This window comes from Macaca thibetana, chromosome 16 (genome assembly GCF_024542745.1).
Source record: "Macaca thibetana thibetana isolate TM-01 chromosome 16, ASM2454274v1, whole genome shotgun sequence".
Lineage (NCBI taxonomy): Eukaryota > Metazoa > Chordata > Mammalia > Primates > Cercopithecidae > Macaca > Macaca thibetana.
In genome coordinates this window covers 16,116,981-16,139,358 of record NC_065593.1, presented here as the reverse complement: position 1 = coordinate 16,139,358, position 22,378 = coordinate 16,116,981, and the positions used below count along the sequence as shown (strand labels likewise).

At 49.1% G+C, this 22,378-nt stretch overlaps 3 protein-coding genes across 3 annotated transcripts in view; 1 reads left to right on the top strand and 2 right to left on the bottom strand.

Annotated features, from left to right (window-relative positions):
* The window catches only part of ZFP3 (ZFP3 zinc finger protein), a 100,409-nt gene extending 97,426 nt beyond the window's left edge, over window positions 1–2,983 (top strand). Inside the window, exon 7 of the transcript XR_007720443.1 lies at window positions 1,433–2,983. The gene's annotated coding sequence lies outside the window, so the exon portion shown is untranslated. The remainder of the gene's footprint in view (window positions 1–1,432) is intronic.
* The window catches only part of SCIMP (SLP adaptor and CSK interacting membrane protein), a 29,476-nt gene extending 22,985 nt beyond the window's left edge, over window positions 1–6,491 (bottom strand). Inside the window, exons 1-3 of the mRNA XM_050762341.1 lie at window positions 6,433–6,491; window positions 6,133–6,332; window positions 5,939–6,036 (exon numbers count right to left, since the gene is read on the bottom strand). Of these exons, the coding sequence (XP_050618298.1) occupies window positions 5,939–6,036; window positions 6,133–6,332; window positions 6,433–6,491 (357 nt within the window). The remainder of the gene's footprint in view (window positions 1–5,938; window positions 6,037–6,132; window positions 6,333–6,432) is intronic.
* The window catches only part of ZNF232 (zinc finger protein 232), a 129,821-nt gene that overhangs the window by 72,689 nt on the left and 34,754 nt on the right, over window positions 1–22,378 (bottom strand). The window lies entirely within an intron of this gene.

The following is a 22,378-nucleotide window of genomic DNA, read 5'->3' as shown; positions in this document are numbered from 1 at the left end:
CTGGGGAGGTGGAGTTCCAGCTTCCCCTTTGTTTCTCCCCATTCCTCTAGTTGTCCATGACATTTTCAAGGAACATGAGTGAGCCTGTTGCAGTTCTGGGTGGTTTCAGTGGAAAGGATTTGGCAAGACATTCCACAGGGAAGAGGGCGGGTGAGTGGGAGAGCAGCTGAAGGCAGCCACCACGTCAGCTTCACTTTCATTTCTCCAAGGGGCATTTCCAGGGCGTCAGGGACAGAAATCACATTTTCCTTCACCAGGAAGTTCTGAGACTGTGGGTTTATTTAGCTTTTTTTTTTTTTTTTTTTTTTTTTTTTTTTTTTTTTTTTTTTTGAGACGGAGTCTTGCTCTGTCGCCCAGGCTGGAGTGCAATGGCCGGATCTTAGCTCACTGCAACCTTCACCTCCCGGATTCAAGCAATTCTCCTGTCTCAGCCTCCCAAGTAGCTGGGACTACAGTCACACACCACCACACCCAGCTAATTTTTATACTTTTAGTAGAGATGGGGTTTCACCATATTGGTCAGGCTGGACTCGAACTCCTGACCTCAGGTGATCCACCCGCCTTGGCCTCCCAAAGTGCTGGGATTACAGGCATGAGCCACGGTGTTCTGCCTATTTAGCATTTTTAAAATAAGATGTTCAGTAAGAAATATAGTTTACACTGTGAAAGTTATACACATATTCACATAAATGAAGCATTGAAGGGCCATAGGCTGGCCATCGAGGGAAACAAGTTCTCCTCCCCTCCCCTCCGTTTCTCCTCTCCTCTCCTTTCTCTCCTCTCCTCTCCACTCCTCTCCTCTCCTCTCCTCTCTCCTTTCTCCTCTCCTTTCTCCTCTCCTCTCCTCTCCTTTTTCTCCTCTCCTCTCTCTTCTCCTTTTTCTCCTCTCCTTTCTCCTCTCCTTTCTTTTCTCCCCTCCTCTCCTCTCTCCCCCTCCCCCTCCTCTCCTCTCCCCCCCCCCTCCCCCCCTCCCCCTCCCCTCCCCCCTCCCCCTCCCCCCCCCCCCCCCTCCTCCCCCCCTCCCCTCCTCTCCCCTCCCCTCCCCTCCCCTCCCCCCCTCCCCCTCCCCTCCCCTCCCCTCCCCTCCCCTCCCCTCCCCCCCCCCCTCCCCTCCCCTCCCCTCCTCCCCTCCCCTCCCCCCCCCCCCCCCTCTCCCCTCCTCCCCTCCCCTCCCCTCCCCTCCCCTCCTCCCCTCCTCCTCTCCTCTCCTTTACCTTCCTTTCCTTTTTGTAAAGACAACAAAATGTTGTAGATGCACAAAAAATGTTGCGTAGGCTGGTCTCAAACTCCGGGCCCCAAGTGATCCTCAGCCCCAGCCTCCCAAAGTACCAGGATTGCAGGCATGAGCCACTGCACCTGGCCAGGGGGAATACGTTTCCTGTTCCCACTTAGCTGTTGCACTTGGAATAAGACGTTTAACATCTCCTTGCAGGCTTCTGAAAAGCTTCCAAGAGATGATGCATGCAAAAGAGCTCTGTGTGCAGAAGATCACCAAGCATGAGGCATTATTAAGGGCAAACCAACCAAGTTCTATTTACAATCGCCAAGTGTCTTCTAAGAAGGGCAGCTACCCGACGAGGAGAATTCTCTATTCTCCCTGCAGAGGATCTCCAGGTCTGCAAAGCTGGCGGGGCTAGGAATGAAGTTTGCTGGTAGGAAGTGGGGAATGTTAAATTCCTCTGGGTTATAGAGGGGGAGAATTTGGAGTTCTGGGAGGGAAGGTGATGAGAAGAAGGGATGGAAGGGTGAGAAGAAGGGGAGCCAGCAGGATGGTACAAAGGTGGGAGTGAACCCAGGCTAGATTAGGCCTGCGGAACTTAACCTACTTTACTTGATTTTAGTCACTTGCTTCTAGTTGATCTTAAAACCTATATAGCTGCTGGGATCAGTGGCTCACACCTGTAATCCCAGCCCTTTGGGAGGCCGAGGCTGGAGGATCACTTGAGCCCAGGAGTTCAAGACCAGGCTAGGCAACATGGCAAGACCTTGTCTCTACTAAAAACAAACAAACAAAAAACCAGATGTGGCGGCATGTGCCTGTAGTCCCAGATACTCAGGAGGCTGAGGTGGGAGGAAGGCTTGACTCTAGGAGGTTGAGGCTGCAGTGAGCTGTGATCACCTTCAGTGTACTCTAGCCTGGGTTATAGAGTGAGACCCTGTCTTTAAAAACAAACAAACAAAAAAAACCTATATAGCTAAAAGTCATGTAGCTAAGCAATATTTAACTGGAATTCCACCAGCTTCCTGCTGGATAACATCTCTGTTATCCATCATAGTAATGGTTGTTTAAGTTGTTTTCCAGGGGCTGGATGCGGTGGCCCATGCCTGTAATCCCAGCACTTTGGGAGGCCAAGGTGGGCTGATCACCTGAGGTCAGGAGTTCAAGACCAGCCTGGCCAACATGGTGAAACCCCATCTCTACTAAAAATACAAAAATTAGCCAGGCATGGTGGTGGCCGCCTGTAATCCCAGCCACTCGGAAGACTGAGGGAGGAGAATCATTTGAACCCAGGAGGTGGAGGTTGCAGTGAGCCTCCAAGATTGCGCCATTGCACTCCAGCCTGAGTGACGAGAGTGAAACTCCATCCCAAAAAAAAAAAAAAAGTTGTTTTTCAGGAACGTGTGGTCAGCTCTTATCCAGTTCAAGCCACTTATGACCATCAGTCCTTCAACTTGGTCTGTGAGAGTGTCCAGTAGGTGACGTTTGATGTCAGAGCACCAAAAACTCCATCCTCAGTCATGCTAATGCCACCATTTTGTGAACCTGCATCCTATGAAGAACCACGAAGCTTGACTAGGCTTGCACAGATCGCTGATGCCTTACTTTTCCTTGCCTCCAATCACCTTCCCTACACCTTAGGCCACCTGCTTCTTTGTCCCATCAACGTCTCTAAACCCCATCTTTGAGGAAGTCAGTTTGAGACCTATTTTCCCATCTCCTCACTTGGCTGCCTCATGAATAAACACATTCTCTGCTGCAAAACTGGTCATCTCGGCATGGTGGCTCCCACCTGTAATCCCAGCACTTTGGGAGGCTGAGGCAGGCAGATCACGAGGTCAAGAGATCGAGACCATCCTGGCTAACACGGTGAAACCCCGTCTCTACTAAAAAATACAAAAAATCAGCCGGGCGTGGGGGCTGGCGCCTGTAGTCCCAGCTACCTGGGAGGCTGAGGCAGGAGAATGGCGTGAACCCGGGAGGCGGAGGTTGCAGTGAGCCGAGATCGCACGACCGCACTCCAGCCTGGGCGACGGAGTAAGACTCCATCTCAAAAAAAAAAAAAAAAAAAAAAAACTGGTCACCTCAGTGATTGGCTTACTGTGCGATGAGCAGAATGGGCCTCATTTGGTAACAAGAGAAGAAACTGATAGAAAGTCCTCAGGGATGGGGTGGCAAAGACATTTTCAGAACAGGGCCCTGTTATGTTCCGTGCGTAGTTGTTTGCACTGGTGCGTTACAAGCCCCTCTGGTGGCCCCCCGCTTAGTCTTTGGTAAAGTCTGCTGCATCTGCCAGTGGTTTTGTGAGCAGATTTGTTCTGGGGGTGTGGGGAACTAAGAAAGGGGTGGAATAGAAACAGTGCAACATAAACAGTTAAACCCACAGAGGCTGCAGGCCCATTGCTGACCATGGAAAAACAGGTGGACTCCTCGGGAGTCCACAGAAGTCTTGGGGAGGGCTTTGGACTTCCACAGGCCTAGAATAAGGGTTCGAACTAATCTCAGCCTAGATCTCAAGGGTCTGAGAGGCTGTAGAGAACATTTAGGCTGGTTGGCCTGAGCAGCTCTTGCCCCAGTTCACCTCTAATTCCCAGACTGTTGCTGTTCATGCTCAGTGAGGCCTTGTTCTCACTCGTCTTTCTCTCTTTTTTTTTTGAGATGGAGTCTTGCTCTGTCACCCAGGCTAGACTCCATTGGTGCAATCTCGGCTCACTGCAACCCTTACTTCCCGGTTAAAGCCATTCTCCTGCCTTAGCCTCCTGAGTAGCTGGGATTACAGACACACATGCACCACCATACCTGGCTCATTTTTGTGTATTTTTAGTAGAGATGGGGTTTTGCCATGTTGGCCAGGCTGGTCTCAAACTCCTGACCTCAAGTGATCCACCTGCCTCAGCCTCCCAAAGTGCTGGGATTACAGGCACGAGCCACTGAGTCTGGCTCCAGTTGTCCTTCTCACTGATGTCAGCACCAGAAATGGTCATGTGGATAGTCACTGGCAACTTAAAACCCAAGTGTGCATGGGGAAGTGCAGGGCAGGGTCATTAAACGGAGTCCAGCCTCTCTTCTCCCTTTCTCTATCCTTTCACTTCTGGGAAAGACCGGAAACCTCACCTCATTCCTCTTTCTCCCATGGCCCCATCCCCACCCCACTTCAGCCCGTCAGCCTCCAAATGTAGTCTAAGTCCTCATCTCTGTACCTGGACCATTCCATTTTCGCTGGTCCCTAGTCCCCATCTGGCTCCCCACTGGCTGCCAAATACCAGTGTGACCCTGTCCTTTCCTTGCTTTAAGCCTCTCAGTAGTTTTTTTGTTTGTTTGGTTGGTTTTGTTTTTGTTTTTGTTTTTGTTTTTGAGATGGAGTCTTGCTTGCTCTGTCACCAGGCTGGAGTGCAGTGGCATAATCTTGGCTCACTGCAACTTCCACCTCCCGGGCTCAAACGATTCTCCTGCCTCAGCCTCCTGAGTAGCTGCAACTATAGGCACCCGCCACCACGTCCAGCTAATTTTTGTATTTTTAGTAGAGACGGGATTTCACCATGTTGGCCAGGCTGGTCTTGATCTCTTGACCTTGTGATCTGCCCACCTTGGCCTCCCAAAGTGCTAGGATTACAGGAGTGAGCCACCGCACCCCGCCTGTCTCTCAGTCGTTATTTACCACTGAAGCAGAGTGAAGCCTGTGCTCTGCATTGCTTCACGGCCAAGACCTCGGGGACAAGTGGATACACAGGGCAGTGGGAGTGGATATGGCGAAGCCGAACCCTGGTCTCTTCTCGAAATAATTTTCTAGAGGGCAAAAGCAGATGGCTCCACTGAGAACTCACACCAGCCCAACACACTTTGATCTCGAGGCCTCTGGAAGGGAAGGTGCCTAATGAGCTACTTAAAGCCAGAGATGCAATGACAGCGGTACCAAGACTGGAGGTGTTCCAGGTCTTTCATCCAAGAGCCCCAAGACATAGCCTAAATTCGCACCACTGTAATCTCAGCACTTTGGGAGCCTGAAGCAGGCGGATCACCCGAGGTCAGGAGTTCAAGAGCAGCCTGGCCAACACAGTGAAACCCCATCTCTACTAAAAATACAGAAATTAACCAGGTGTGGTGGCGCGTGTCTGTAATCCCAGCTATTCGGGAGGCTGAGGCAGGAGAATCGCTTGAACCCGGGAGGTGGTGGTTGCAGTGAGCTGAGATCGCATCACTGCCCTCCAGCCTGGGCAACAAGAGCAAAACTCCGTCTCAAAAATAGCTAAATAAATAAAATAAAATAAAAATAAACAAATGGACACAGTCAGTGCCTTGCTCCCACCCCTACCTCCAGCACGGCACCATAACAGTCTTCTCACATATCAGTCCCAAAACACACTATCGGCATCCAGAGAGTGGGAATAACTCGTTACAGTTCACACCTCTCATTCCCAGTCATTATCTCATTTCAACCCGAGAGGTTGACTTCTTTATCGCCGCGACATACACACGAGGAAAAGGCCCAGAGAGGTGAAGCGATGCCTCAGGTCACTCAGCCAGTTACCGGCAGAGCAGATTCTTCAATGCAAGTTTTTCTCCAACCCTACCCAGCAGTCATACCAGGGCCCCAGGCTGCAATCCCCTGGCCCGGTGCCCATCGGTGGCTCCCAGGGACACATGCCCTGATGCCGGCGCTGACAGATGTCTACTGGGAAGAGAGCGGGAAACTGTCCCTTGGAAAGCCGAGATGCTTACCTGAACTGTGAAGGTATCCGAGCGGCTAAGGAGACAGCAGTGGCCGGAGTGCTGCGGTTCAGGCACAGCTGGCGAGAGGCATTCCTCACTCACAGGCCCTCACCCACCGCTCGAGACAGTGAGCCTCATCCTGACCACTTCCCCTTTCTAGTCTGCCCACGGGGGAGAGACCCAGGCGTCATCGCTAGGCAAGCATCCCTTTTCCAGGGAAGCTGACGACCCGCGGCTGTCCGGAAGCCAGAATCTTCTCACTGCCCTGTGTCGCTCCCGCAAGACCCACCAGAGGACCCTCATGGTGCGGGAGGGGGTCCTGGTGGGGGCCAGGGGCCAGGGTGGAGACTTGGCAGTGTGGGTGGGTGAGGTGCCCCCACAGACGAGTTTGCCCTGAGCATTCCTGGAAGTGGTAGCCTTAGTCTCAAGAAGAGCGACGGGATGCCGACTCCCACGCAGAGACAGATCCAGGTAAGAAACCAGCTCATGTGTGACAAACTCACCAGCTCACAATGAGGGTGACTCTTGAAAGCTCCTGTGCACCCTGGAACTGCTGAGACATCTTCTGCTTGGAGGAGGCAAGGGACAGGCTTCCTGTTTCTGAGGGCGTGTGAGTGGCGACATTGAGAAATGTGGCCAGTGGAGCATTTTGACGGAGTTGGGTTCCCTCATTTAACACTGTGAGACAGAAACTCCCAGCGAGGCCCACGGCCCCTGAACATGGGGGATGGGGTGGGGAAACCAATTAACCATTTTGTTGAATTGGCTGCTTCTGACTCAAATGAGCAGTCACATTAATAAAAATAGGCAAACGGATGTGCGTTGTGTCTGCCCAGAGCGAATGAGTTGTTGTCGATTTCAGTAATAATGATGATAACCTGATATGTCTGATAAATGTTTAACAAACACCTGGCTCTGGCCGGGCACAGTGGCTCACGCCAGCACTTTGGGGGGCCGAGGAGGGTGGATCACCTGAAGTCAGTAGTTCCAGACCAGCCTGGCCAACATGGTGAAACCCCATCTCTACTAAAAATACAAAAATTAGCCAGGCGTTTTGGCATGCGCCTGTAGTCCCAGCTACTCAGGAGGCTGAGGCAGGAGAATTGCTTGGACCCGTGAGCCGGAGGTTGCAGTGAGCTGAGATGACGCCACTGCACGCCAGCCTGGACGACAGAGCAAGACTCCATCTCAAACAAAACAAAAACAAAACATCTGGCTCAGAAGATTCCTGATTTGCAGTGTTTACTAATTTTTCTTTTTTTTTTTTTTTTGAGATGGAGTTTTGCTCTTGTTGCCAGGCTGGAGTGCAATGGCTTGATCTCGGCTCACTACAACCTCCAACTCCCAGGTTCAAGTGATTCTCCTGCCTCAGCCTCCCAAGTAGCTGGGACTACAGGCGCCTGCCACCATGTCTGGCTAATTTTTGTATTTTTATTAGAGACAGTTTCGCCATGTTGGCCAAGCTGGTCTCAATCTTTCGACCTTGTGATCCGCCCTCCTCTGCCTCCCAAAGTGCTGGGATTACAGGGATGAGCCCCTGCACCTGGCCAAGGCCTGAACTCTTTCTTATTAGGCTCATCCAAAGTTTAGCTGCTAAAACACCTTCCTAAAAGCCAATTTAAAATTCTCTGCTAGGCCAGATATGGTGGCTCACGCCTGAAATCCCAGCACTTTGGGAGGCTGAGGCAGGCGGATCACAAGGTCAGGAGTTTGAGACCAGCCTGGCTAATACGGTGAAATCCTGCCTCTACTAAAAATACAAAAATTAGTCAGGCGTGGTGGCAGGCGCCTGTAGTCCCAGCTACTCAGGAGGCTGAGGCAGAAGAATCGCTGAAACCTGAGAGGCGGAGGTTGCAGTGAGCTGAGATCGAGCCACTGCACTCCAGCCTGAGCAACAGAGCAACACTCCATCTCAAAAAAAAAAAAAATTCTCTTCTGAAGGGTGAATAAATGCTTCTGTGGATAGAACTTATCCTAGGCTAACAAAGCTGTGACTTCTTGGTTTGTGTTTCATTCATTCATTCAATAAATCAATCAATAAATTATTTTGCTAACCTTTAAGGACCCCAGTTCAGCTGTGTGATATAGTGAACTCTATAACCCTATTCCCAACAATGCCTTTTGCACATCAAGTTCAAGGCTGAGGTGTCAGGTGATCAGAATTCCAGGCCTGGTTTGACAACTTTCTTTGTGAATCCTTCCCTTCTCTGAGCCTTAGTTTCCTTGTTGTAAAATGAAAGAATACAATTGATAAACATGAAAGTGCTTCAGGGATTTTGCCATGAAGTTTTTTTTGTTTTTTTTTTTTTTTTTTTTTTTTTTTTTGGAGACAGAATCTCGCTCTGTCGCCCAGGCTGGAGTGCAGTGGCGCAATCTTGGCTCACTGCAACCTCTGCCTCCCGGTGTCAAGCGATTCTCCTACTTCAGCCTCCCGAGTAGCTGGGATTACAGATGCGTGCCACCACGCCCAGCTAATTTTTGTATTTTTAGTAGAGACGGGGTTTCACCATGCTGGCCTGTCTGGTCTCAAACTCCTGACCTCAAGCAATCTGCCCGCCTCGGCCTCCCAAAGTACTGAGATTACAGGCATGAGTCACCGCACCTGGCCTTCTTTTTCTTTGTTTTTAAAGACAGGATCTTACTCTGTCACCCTGGCTGGAGTGCAGTGGTGCAATCACAGCTCACTGCAGCCTTGACCTCCTGGGCTCAATCGATCCTCCTGCCTCAGTTTCCTGAAGTAGCTGGAACCACAGGCATATGCCACCATGCCTGGCTAATTTTTGTATTTTTTTGTAGAGATGAGGTCTTGTTATGTTTTCCAGGTTGGTCTCAAACTCCTGGGCTCAAGCAATCCTCCTGTCTCAGCCTCCCAAAGTGTTAGAATTACAGGCATGAGCTACTGTACCTGGTCTATTCTAATTTTTAAAGGTTCAATAAAATTCTAATTCTCAATAACATTCTCTGTATCTCTCTCTCACACACACAGTTATATATATATATAACATATAGTTAAATATATAGTTACATTTTCTTTTTTTTTTTTTTTTTTTGAGACGGAGTCTCACTCTGTCTCCCAGGCTGCAGTGCGGTGGCCGGATCTCTGCTCACTGCAAGCTCCGCCTCCCGGGTTTACGCCATTCTCCTGGCTCAGCCTCCCGAGTAGCTGGGACTACAGGCGCTCGCCACCTCGCCTGGCTAGTTTTTTTTTTGTACTTTTTAGTAGAGACGGGGTTTCACCGTGTTAGCCAGGATGGTCTTGATCTCCTGACCTCGTGATTCGCCCGTCTCGGCCTCCCAAAGTGCTGGGATTACAGGCTTGAGCCACCGCGCCCCGCCTCTTTTTTTTTTTTTTTTTTTTTTTTTTTTGAGACGGAGTCTGGCTCTGTCGCCCAGGCTGGAGTGCAGTGGCTGGATCTCAGCTCACTGCAAGCTCCGCCTCCCAGGTTTACGCCATTCTCCTGCCTCAGCCTCCCGAGTAGCTGGGACTACAGGCGCCCGCCACCTCGCCCGGCTAGTTTTTTGTCTTTTTTAGTAGAGACAGGGTTTCACCGTGTTAGCCAGGATGGTCTTGATTTCCTGACCTAGTGATCCGCCCGTCTCGGCCTCCCAAAGTGCTGGGATTACAGGCTTGAGCTACCGCGCCCGGCCTATGGTTACATTTTCATTATCCATTCATCTGTTTGTAGACACTGAGGTTGTTTCCATGTCTTGGCTATTATGGAAAATGCTGCAATGGACATGGGAGTCAAACATCTTTTTCCATCTCTTCAGTTTCAGCCTGTGTGTTTCCTTAAAGGGCAGCATATACATTATATCTACATAATGATGTTTTGGTCAGTGATGGACCGCATATTAGACGGTAGTCCCCTAAGATTATAATGAAATGGAAAAATTCATATCACCTAGTGATGTCATAGCCATTGTAACATCATAGCACAATTATTTTTCAAATGAACTTGTATAGCTTACATATACAGTGTTTGTAAAGTCTGCATCATGTACAGTAATGTCCTAGACCTTCATATGCATCACTACTCACTCACTGACTCACCCAGGGCAACAGCCAGTCCTGAAAGCTCTATGGCGAATACTCCATACAGATATACAATTTTTAAAAAATCTTTTTATTTTTATTTTATTTTATTTTTTAGTTTCACTCTTGTTGCCCACGCTGGAGTCCAATGGTGCGATCTCGGCTCACTGCAACCTCCACTTCCCGGGTACAAGCAATTCTCCTGCCTCAGTCTCCCAGATTACAGGCACATGCCACCAAACCCAGCTAATTTTTCTTGTTTTGTGTTTGTTTTTGTTTTGGGACAGAGTTTCACTCTTGTTGAACATCTCCGTTTTAAATGTATTGTTTTCCTAATTTTGGTTGCGTTGTCTGTGTTCTGCTGTAGCTTGCTATGCTCCCTTAAAACAATTGTTTTGAATTCCTTGTCAGGAAATATTTAGATCTCCACTTCTTTGGGGTTGGTTACTGTAAAATTATTGTGTTCCTTTCATGGTGTCATGCTTCCTCAGTTTTCATGTTGCTTAAAGTGTTACATTACTGTCTTTGTATTTACTTGGAGAAGTCACTTCTTCCTGTCTTTGATAACTGGCTTTGAGAGGAAAACACCTTCACCAGTTAACCAGGCTCAGGGATTCTGAGGCTATCTTGTACTTTTTCTATGGATGCACCCACTCTGCTCCTCTTGTTCACTCTTGGGATGGGGGGGATTCTTAAGATGGTATACCTTCTGTTAATACTGCAAAGCCAGGCCAAGCACGGAGAGTCTCCCATTTGTTTTCCTTAGGGGCAGTGCCCTGAAATGCTCGTTTGTGTACCTTCTCCCAATCCTACGGTATCAAGCCTGTTGAGTGCATGTGCTTGCAAACCATCTGTAAAGCCCTACACTTGCTGTCCAGGGTACACCTAGAGAGGTCCAGCCATGGGGTGGTGAAAGGGGTGAAGCACGTAGAGTATTCGAGGTGCCCATGGGCCAGCTGGGGAGTCTACAGGTAAGGCATCCCAAGCAGCTTGTGAGCAGGCCTTTGATGGAATCTGTGAAGCAGCTAGTAAGGTATGTGGCCCTTTGTTGAGTTTTATACTGTGATTGCTGTGAGTCTCTTGCCTTTGTTCCTTCCTCCACATTCTCCCAGCTACTCGTTCATGTGCATCCCTTCAGTATTCTGGGTGGAATGAAGAAAAGGGAGGACTCTTAGGAAGCATCCTGCACAGCTGGGGAAGCTGAGTGTTCACTCATTATACTTTTACATTTCCCTGTGGGAGTTACTGTGGGCTGAGGGGGTCTGTCGTGTCACTGACCTGTACCACCTACGGGCAGGGGTGATGTAGTGAAACTGTTCTTTTTATTTTCTTCAATGTTCCTATGTTTAGATTTTTTGCTCCAATGGTGTTCTAGAATTTCTTCCCTGGACTCCCAGAAAGGTATATTAATCCATGGATAGTTGTCAAAACCAGGGCACTGTGGAGGAGATGAGATGAATAGCAGTAGGAAACTCCTATTCCACCATCTGGGTCTCTCTGCCTTCTTCATATTTACTGTTATAGACTGATCTCTCCAGTTGGAAAACTCCTGGAGGACTGAACACTTTCTCAAGTACCACCTGAGTGGACAAAACATCAACTACTTTTCCTCTGCTCTCATACCACAGTCAACACAGAAGACTTCCATGAAATGTATGGAAACTTATCCCTACCAATAGGCAAGCGATCAGTTCTACATTCAACAGCTTATGGGTGTCCTCCAATTCAATTTCGCCACTACCACCCTGGAGACAGCATCAGATCACACAGATTAAGGGCTCAGTCCCACGAGACTTCCTGTCACTTTTGACGCCAATCACGAGCACCAGGATGTTTTACCCATGCTTCTGACCTACTGGCTATAAATGGGGGTTCCCATGGCTTCCTCCTTGGGGTTGATTAATTTTCTACAGTGGCTCACAGAACTCAGGGAAACACATTTATGCTTACCAGTCTATTGTAAAGGATATTACAAAGGATACAGATGAAATGTTGCACAGGAAAAGATAAGGGGGAAAAGGGACAGAGCTTCCATGCCCTCCAAGGACGCACTGCCTTGCAGGAACCTCCACATGTTTGGCTCCCCAGAAACTCTCTAAACCCTGTCCTTTGTGGTTGGTATGGAAGCTTCATTATGTAGGCATGATTGATGAGACCATCGACCCACTGGTGATCAGTTTAATTTTCAGCCCTTTTCACCTCCTGGGAGGTGGAGCTGAATGTGCCAATCTTCTAATCCTTCTGGGTCTCTTCAGTGATCAGCACCCATCCTGTGAAGCCACATATGAGCTGCCAGTCATAAGTCAACTCATTAGCATACAAAAAGATAACACTTCGAAGAGTCTAAGGATTTTAGGAGTTGCATGCCAGCAAATGGGACAAAGACCAACTGTATGTTACACCCTCCCAACCATGGCACCCTCCCGACATGGCACCCAGCATATTCCTGAACACATAGGAAATACCTGATAGATGCTCGTTGACTGAAAAAAGAAGCTGAGTCATCCACAGAGAGAGGTGAGTTGCAGCCGGGTGCGATGGCTCATGCCTGTAATCCCAGCACTTTGGAAGGCTGAGGCAGGTGGATCACCTGAGGTCGGGAGTTCGAGACCAGCCTGACCAACATGGAGAAACCCCATCTCTACTAAAAATACAAAAGTAGCCAAGCATGATGGGGCATGCCTGTAATCCTAGCTACTCAGGAGGCTGAGGCAAGAGAATCACTTGAACCCCGGAGGCGGAGGTTGCGGTGAGCTGAGATCAAGCCATTGCACTCCACCCTGGGCAACAGGAGGAAAACGCCATCTCAAAAAAAAAAAAAAAATGTGAGTTGCGTACACAAAGGAGGCAACTTCATTCTACCAAACTTGAGTGCCTACTTTACCAGGCCATGTGCTGAACAGTGCAAGAATTCAAGAAAAGAATCCGACTCAGCATCTGCCCTCAAGAAAGTCCAGCAAAATGTAGGAGGAAGTTGAAGCCATAATATGATGCAGGCTAAATACAGTGACCTTCAATTTGTGCCAGACCCTATGCAAGTAGAGACTGAGAACTGGGCAAGTCATTCATGGGCAGAGCACATGCTCTACAGGACAGAAGGCACATAAGTTATTACTATGCATAGTGATGAATGCTAGTGCTGTGGAAGCACAAAAGTGGGAGAGAAGAAAGGGTCTGATATGGTAGCATTTGAACTGGGCCTTGAAGGATGTGTAGGAGCTCACCAAGTGGAGAGAATGTGGACAGACACAAAGCAGCCATAGTGTTTGGAGAGAAACAGACGGTTGCATGGCTGATCAAGAGTGAATGTATTGGGCAGTCAGAGGCCTGAGAGCAAAGTTTAGGGACACACACCAGAGCATCTGGATCTGCCCACTTCCTTGCTACCTACATTCTTCCCCGACTATACCATTTGTCTTTCCACCACAAGAGGAGAGCAGGAAGTTGAGGCGGTTGTGTTCTTTCTGCACATCTGAAATGCCATCTGCTGGTCTGGGCAGCTAAAGAGGTCCCTGAGGGCCGTTGATTAGCAGTTGGACCAGAGGGTGTCAAGGAGAATGAAGGGCACCCTCTAGTGATCATCTGTGGTACTTTCTCCTCGGGATTCTGGTCCTTCTGACCTCCCAAGAGGGATGGCTGGACACACAAGATGTTCACCTCTTTTTTTTTTTTTGGGAGACAAGAGTCTCACTCTGTCACCCAGGCTGGAGTACAGTGGGGCGATCTCCGCTCACTGCAAGCTCCGCCTCCCGGGTTCACGCCATTCTCCTGCCTCAGCCTCCTGAGTAGCTGGGACTACAGGCGCCTGCCACCCTGCTCGTCTAATTTTTTGTATTTTTAATAGAGACAGGGTTTCACCATGTTAGCCAGGATGGTCTCGATCTCCTGACCTCGTGATCCGCCCACCTCGGCCTCCCAAAGTGCTGGGATTACAGGCGTGAGCCACTGCGCCCGACGATGTTCACCTCTTAAAGCTATAGAGACCATCAGGCTAGAGGACACTCAGAAGGGGTTCTAGTCCACCCCTCATCCCATGACTCAACATTTTTGTCAACATCCGGGTGGCACCCAGCTTCTGCCATTTTGTTTCTTCTGTTTCTTCTCACTCAGTCATCCAAGCCATGTATAAAATGAGGGTGTTATTCTTTGTACCACTCACAAGTGTCAATTAATCCCCATCATGAGAAAAAAACTGAAGAAAGGGAAATCATAAAATAGAACATTAATAGATTTTATTATAGTTTTTAGGAAGTTTTTTTTTTTTTTTTTAAAGAGTTTCGCTTTTATTGCCCAGGCTGGAGTTCTATGGTGCGATCTCGGCTCACTGCAACCTCCACCTCCTGGGTTCAGGCTATTCTCCTACCTCAGCCTCCCGAGTAGCTGGGATTACAGGCATGTGCCACCACGCCTAATTTCATACTTTTAGTAGAGACGGGGTTTCTCCATGTTGGTCGGGCTGGTCTCGAACTCCCGACATCAAGTGATCCATCCACCTCGGCCTCCCAAAGTCCTGGGATTACAGGCGTGAGCCACTGTGCCCAGCACAAGAACTCTTTAAAGAGCTCTGAGAGCAGTATGGGTGGCCAAAGCACTCAGGTGGAACCGGAAGTCATCACTAAGCGTCCGTGGCTGCTTTGTTTGTCCCTAACAATAGCCAAGCAGGTGTTGCAGCTCCTCTGTCTCCCACCCCGGCCCCCACGACATTGAAGTAGGGTCTTTCCAGTTCAGATGTAAAAAGGCAAGTGTGTAAGTATTTGGGGGTGTAGCAGGAGGCAGCCGTCTCTTGTGTATGAACGGAGTCCCTGCCCACTTCTCCCCATTTCTGGAGGTAAAGATTCCCGTGAAAGTTACTTGGAGCATTGGGCCCCTAATCCCCAGAACCCACGACTATGTCATTTCACATGGTGAAATGGACTTTGCAGATACGACTAAGGATTTTGAAGTGGGGAAGTCATGTTGGATTATCCACATGGACCCCGTGTAATCACAAGGTCCTTCTGAGAGGGATGCAGGAGAGTCAGGGTCAGTGGCAAGGGACGTGCTGGCAGAGGCGAGAGACTGGGGAGATCCGAAGAAGGGCTCTCGAGCCAAGAAATGCAGGCCGTCTCGAGGAGCTGGTCAGGGCTGGGCAATGGCTTTTCCCCTGGGACAGAGATGGGGAGACAGCAGTGATTTCAGTTCTCACCCTTGAACCTTCTCTCTTCTGCGTTCCCAAACATGAGTCCACTAGCCCCATTACCACTCAACTGACTGGGAGCCACATCAACCACAACTCTTGTGATTTACCAGTTGTAATACTTAAGCATTTTCTGTGGCCTGGCAATTTATTGATTGATTGATTGATTGATTTTTGAGATGGTCTCACCCTGTCACTCAGGCTGGAATGCAGTGGTGCAGTCATGGCCCAATGCAGCCTCAAACTCCTGGGCTCAAGTGATCCTCTCACCCAAACCTCCCAAGTAGCTGGGACCATTGGCATGCACCGCCATGCCTGGCTAATTTTTAAATTTTTTGTAGAGATGGGGGTTTCGCTACATTTCCCAAGCTAGTCTCAAACTCCTGGCCTCAAGAGATTTTACTGCCTAGGCCTCCCAAAATGCTGGGATTACAGACATGAGCCACCGTGCCTGGCCTGGTAATTTAACCCAACTAAGTCATCTCCCCTCTGGATGTTCTCCCCATGACATACTTTTCAGTGGTTTTAAAATATTTTTACATTTTTTGAGACTCCTTTCATTGAACCGTGGGAATCTATGTCCCCTCTACTCGAAAGTGGGCTGGCAGGACTCACTTATAAACCACAGAATGTGGCCGGGCGCGGTGGCTCAAGCCTGTAATCCCAGCACTTTGGGAGGCCGAGACGGGCGGATCACAAGGTCAGGAGATCGAAACCATCCTGGCTAACACGGTGAAACCCCGTCTCTATTAAGAAATACAAAAAACTAGCCGGGCGAGGTGGCGGGCGCCTGTAGTCCCAGCTACTCGGGAGGCTGAGGCCGGAGAATGGCGTGAACCCGGGAGGCGGAGCTTGCAGTGAGCTGAGATCCGGCCACTGCACTCCAGCCTGGGCGACAGAGCGAGACTCCGTCTTAAAAAAAAAAAAACAAACCACAGAATGTAGGGGAAGGAAAGCTGCTTAACTTTTGAGGATAAAAAATTGTGCAGCTTTGGGCGGGGCGTGGTGGCTCATGCCTGTAATTCCAGCACTTTGTGAGGCTGAGGCGGGTGGATCATGAGGTCACGAATTCAAGACCAGCCTGGCCAATGGAAGGTCCTCTAAACGAGCTACACCATGGTTGAGCCATTGTGACCCCTGTGACCCACAGGTACAGGCCTCCTGGAGTCACAAAGCCTGGAGCAACAGGAGAACCACTAAAGAAGAAGAAACAGCTAGTTCCTGCCCTAACGGATTAACCCACCTTTCAACATTCCACCACTGTGATATGTTCCTGCCCTACCCTAATCAATCAACCTTGTGATATCCTGCCTTGGGACTTCCCCCTCCTCATGACTATGTACCTTGTGACATTCTTTCCCTGCCATGAAAAACTGCCCCCTAACTGTAACTTTCCACTACCTACCCCAAACCTATAAAACCAGTTCCACTCCTACCACTCTTTGCTGAGTCTTTTCTCAGACTCAGCCCACTTGCACCCAAGTGAATAAACAGCCTTGTTGCTCACACTAAGCCTGCTCAGGTGGTCTCTTATATGGACGCACATAACAGCCAAGATGGTGAAACCCCGTCTCTACTAAAAATACAAAAATTAGCCGGGTGCGGTGGCAGGTGCTACCTGAGGCAAGAGAATCACTTGAAGTCGATGGGTGGAGGTTTCAGTGAGCTGAAATCAGGCCACTGCACTCCAACCTGGGTGACAGAGTGAGACTCCATCTCAAAAAAAAAAAAAAAAAAAAAAATTGGCCAGATGCAGTGGCTTACGCCTGTAATCCCAGCACTTTGGGAGGCCGAGGCGGGCGGATCACAAGGTCAGGAGATTGAGACCATCCTGGCTAACACGGTGAAACCCCATCCCTACTAAAAATACAAAAAATTAGCCGGTCGTGGTGGTGGGCGCCTGTAGTCCCAGCTACTCAGGAGGCTGAGGCAGGAGAATGGCGTGAACCCGGCAGGGGGAGCTTTCAGTGAGCCAAGATTGCCCCACTGCACTCCAGCCTGGGTGACAGAGCGAGACTCCATCTAAAAAAAAAAAAAAAAATTATGAAGCTTCTACTTTGTCCTCTTGAGTCTCCCACTCAGTGGGCCGGGGGAAGCCAGCCACCACATAAGAAGTCCAGCTGCTCCGAGACCCCGCCATGCTGGAGAAGCCACGTAGAGCCCTGGGTTGGCAACCCCAGCTGAGCTACCAGGCCACAGCCCGTGCCAGCCGTGTGAGTGAGCCAGCTTGGACATCCAGCCCTGTGGGGCCTTCAGATGACATCTGAGCAGCTGCTAGGGAAACGCTGAGTGAGACTGGCTGGGCTCAGGCCTGCCTAAATTCCTGGCCCACAAAATCATGAGCAAACCAAGTGGCTATTTTAAGTCAACAAGATTTGGAGTAACTTGTTAACATCCGTAGTGGCTGGAACAACTTTTTCTCTACCCTCCTGCCCCACTTCCACGCCTCCAGGGGCAAAGCATAACGCCCATTTTGCTGCAAACAGCATACCTGGTCGGCCTCTCTCTTTTTTTTTTTTTTTTTTTTTCCCGGGGGGGATGGAGTCTCGCTCTGTCGCCCAGGCTGGAGTGCAGTGGTGCAATCTTGGCTCACTGCAACCTCCGCCTCCCGGGTTCACGCCATTCTCCTGCCTCAGCCTCCCGAGTAGCTGGGACTACAGGCGCCCGCCAACACGCCCGGCTAATTTTTTGTATTTTTAGTAGAGATGGGTTTTCACCGTGTTAGCCAGGATGGTCTCAATCTCCTGACCTCATGATCTGCCCGTCTCGGCCTCCCAAAGTGCTGGGATTACAGGCGTGAGCCACCGCGCCCGGCCCCTGGTTGGCCTCTCTATCACAGCTGAGTGCACACCTGTTATCTTGCCTTCCCAGGCCTTCACTCCCTCTTCGGTGAAAAGCCACCCTTTCTTTTGAGAAAATGTCCCCCCATTACCCACCCCCTTTATCAATCACATTGTTTTCAGTCAGAGCTGCCACGTTCCTATTTTCACTCCCCACTGCCACATGGGAATGCAGATGGCCTCCAGGAGGTGAAGAAGGCAGCGAAATAGGTTCTTCCCCAGAGCCTACAGAAAGAACCTGCCTGCCAACACATCTCAGACTGCTGAACTTTGTCACCTCCAGATCTGTAAGAGAATATCAAATGTGTGATTGATATTTTGCTACAACAGAAACAGGAAGTGAATACGCTCTTCAACACCTGCAGGATCCTCCTAGTACCGTTTTTGTTTTGTTTTGTTTTTGTTTTTTGAGACAGAGTCTCACTCTGTTGCCCAGGCTGGAGTGCAGTGGTACAATCTTGGCTCGCTGCAACCTCCCCCTCCCGGGTTCTAGCGATTCTCCTGCCTCAGCCTCCCAAGTAGCTGGGACCACAGGTGTGAGCCACCATGCCTGGATAATTTTTGTAGTTTTTAGTAGAGATAGGACACCACCATGTTGGCCAGGCTGGTCTCGAACTCCTGACCTCAGGTGATCCGCTTGCCTCAGCCTCCCAAAGCGCTGGGATTACAGGTGTGAGCCACCACGCCCGGCCCCAGTACTTCTTTGTTTATGTCTAAACCAGTTCCAGGAAGGCTGCCACCGTTTGCTACCAAAATAATCCTTACACAACAATAGCGAGGATCCTTCCATCTCCTCTATTCTGGTCCTTGAAGCCTTATCAATGGTGAGGTCACAGTCATTGTTTGTTGTTTGGTTGAGAACTGAGGGGGTGGGGTAGGAAGAAGAAAGTCTATTTTTAAAAATCGCATACACTAAAAAAGGTTCAGGCTCTGAGAACCTGTGAAATCTTGCCTAATTTTGGCTTTCGCCATAGGAACCCACCAGAAACGTATTCAAACTTGTACAGAGCACCCTTGATGCAACTAAGTCCATCTTAGAAAAATGCTCCATTTTCTGTTTCATAGAGCGCTTTGCCAACTAGGATAAGATGTTTTTGCTTAAGAAACAAATTTAAAAAAAGAAGAAGAAGAAGACTGCATCCGACCAGATAAAGATGCAAACAAGCACACTCTTCCACCATCAGTTCTCATCAGAGGACTCCGTGACTATAGACCATTAGGCCTCGGCTGGCTGGGTGTGGTGGCTCACACCTGTAATCCCAGCACTTTGGGAGGCTGAGGCAGGTGGATCACAAGGTCAGGAGCTGGAGACCAGGCTGGCCAACATAGGGAAACCCCATCTCTACTAAAAATACAAAAATGAGCCGGGCATGGTGGCGTTTGCCTGTAGTTCCAGCTACTTGGGAGGCTGAGGCAGGAGGATCGCTTGAACCCGGGAAGCGGAGGTTGTGGTGAGCCGAGATCATGCCACTGCACTCCAGCCTGGGCAACAGAGCAAGACTCCATGTAAGAAGAAAACAAAAAAAAAAAGCAAGCCTCTAGCAGCTTGAAATAGCTGTAACTCATCATCATCACTCATAAGAACTCAGCATTTGGCTGGGTGTGGTGGCTCACGCCTATAATTGTAGCACTTTGGGAGGCCGGGGCAGGTGGATCACCTGACACCGGGAGTTTGAGACTAGTCTGGCCAACATGGTGAAACCCCGTCTCTACTAAAACTACAAAAATCAGCTAGGAGTGATGGTGGGCGCCTGTAATCCCAGCTACTCAGGAGGCTGAGGCAGAAGAATCACTTGAACCCAGGAGACAGAAGTTGCAGTGAGCAGAGATCACGCCATTGCACTCCAGCCTGGGCAACAAGAGTGAAATTCTGTCTCAAAAAACAGACAAACCAAAAGAACTCAGCATTTGACCCCCGAAAGCTCAGCCACATTAAAGACTCTTCCTTGCAAGATCTAACCGGGCCCAGACCACCAGACCAGGACTCCTTTTGTCTTCTTGCTTCCCAGGACTTGTTCCTTAACCCTTTCTCCTATGGTCTCTTTTTCCTCTTTATGTTAAATGTTACTTTGTTGTGGGATGTTTAATATGTAACACTTACATATTAATTAAATATGTTATTTTGTGCGGTTTGCAATATTGACTTACTTGTGGACTGGCTGGAGCCTGTGTGCCCACAGCTGACTGCTGAGTGATGGGAAGTACTAAGGAGAATTGCCTCCTTGGGAACCCCATGTAGCTTGTGGCTTTTGTGATTTAAATAGCATCAATAAAAGCCTGACACTGTGGAAAGGCACAAACACACATGGACCTGGTTATCTGTAACCTTGTACTGCTCATGACAAAATTAGCAAATCATTTTCTTTTTTAAAAAAGCAGTCATGGTAAAATGTATGTACCATAAGGCTTATTATTTTAATCTTTTTTTTTTTTTTTTTTTTTTTTTTTTTTTTTGAGACAGAGTTTTGCTCTGGGCTGACCACAACCTCCACCTCCTGGGTTCAAGCAATTCTCCTGCCTCAGCCTTTCGAGTAGCTGGGACTAAAGGTGCCTGCCACCACATCCGGCTAATTTTTGTATTTTTAGTAGAGATGGGGTTTCACTATGTTGGCCACGCTGGTCTCCAACTCCTGACCTCGTGATCCACCCGCCTTGGCCTCCCAAAGTGCTGGGATTACAGGCGTGAGCCACTGCACCGGCCCAGAACTTTTTTCATCTTCCCAAAGTGAAACACTGTAACCATTGTCCCCTCTCTCCTGCCCCTGGTAGCAATTCTTTCTTGAAAAAGGTTAAAGTAGGCAGGGCGTGGTGGTTCATGCCTATAATCCCAACACTTTGGGAGGCCGAGGTGGGCGGATCACCTGAGGTCGGGAGTTCAAAACCAGCCTGACCAACATGGAGAAACTCCGTCTCCACTAAAAGTACAAAATTAGCCAGGTATGGTGGCACACGCCTGTAATCCCAGCTACTCGGGAAGGCTGAGGCAGGAGAATCACTTGAACCTGGGAGGCAGAGGTTGTGGTGAGCCGAGATCGTGCCATTGTACTCCACCCTGGGAAACAAGAGCAAAAACTGTCTTTTTAAAAAAAAAGAAATAAAAAGAAAAAGGCTAAAGTAGGCCAGGCATGGTGGCTCATGCCTGTAATCCCAGCACTTAGGGAGACCGAGGCAGGTGGATCACCTGAGATCAGGAGTTGGAGCCCAGCCTGGACAACATGGTGAAACTCCATCTCTACTAAAAATACAAAAATTAGCCAGACAGTGGACCTGTAATCCCAGCTACTCGGGAGGCTAAGGCAGGAGAATCACTTGAACCTGGGAGGTGGAGGTTGCAGTGAGCTGAGACCGAGCCACTGCGCTCTAGCCTGGGCAACAGAGCAAGACTTTGTCTCAAAAAAAAAAAAAAAAGATTTTATTCCACTTAGTAATTAATGAGGGAAGAAAGCCATCCAGCCTGTGCAACAGAGGGAGATCCTATCCAAAAAAAAAAAAAAAAAAGGCCAATGTTGTAAGAGGTTTAAAAGAAAAATCCAAAGACCAGACAACATTTATAAATCAAGGTTATTGAAAGGAATTGGGATAGAGCAGGGACCCATTTTAGGGGCCTGAGAGCCCTTTTAAGCATGGAAATTAAGGAAAATCTTGAGTTCCTTCAAAGAAAATTCCAGGTCTCTAGCTAGCCCTGAGAAGTAAATGAGTAGCTTGATAAGCAAGAAGGTCTCTAGCTAGCCCTGAGAAGTAAATGAGTAGCTTGATAAGCAAGAAGGTAATAGTAGCTTAAAACAATAGCCAAGGCAGGGCGCGGTGGCTCACGCCTGTAATCCCAGCATTTTGGGAGGCCAAAGAGGGTGGATCACCTGGGTTCGGGAGTTTGAGACCAGCCTGGCCAACACGGGGAAACCCTGTCTCTACTAAAAATACAAAGAAAGCTAGCTGGGTGTGGTGGTGGGCACCTGTGATCCCAGCTACTTGGGAGGCTTAGGCAGGAGAATTGCTTGAACCTGGGAGGCAGAGGTTGAAGTGAGCCAAGATCACACCATTGCACTCCAGCCTGGGCGAGAGAGCGAGACTCTGTCTCAAAAACAAAACAAAAAACAAACAAAAAATAGCCAAGGAAGTTAGAGTGAGGAGATGTTTTGTCACCCACGTCCCTGAGTTGTTTTTCAGAAATCCGGACACCCACCAAATGGATCTGCTGGCCCGTAGACTTCAGATAAGGGCAGCTGAGAACTGAACTCTGACTTCTGGTCTTTGTTCTCAATTTCTTCCTGAGGGGCCTGGAGGAAGTCGTGCCCAGGAGCCAGAGCTAACATTCTTTTCTGCTGACCCCAAATTTTTAGACAAAGCTTTGCCTCCTGAACCAATTGCAAATCAGAAAATCTTTGAACCTACCTATGACC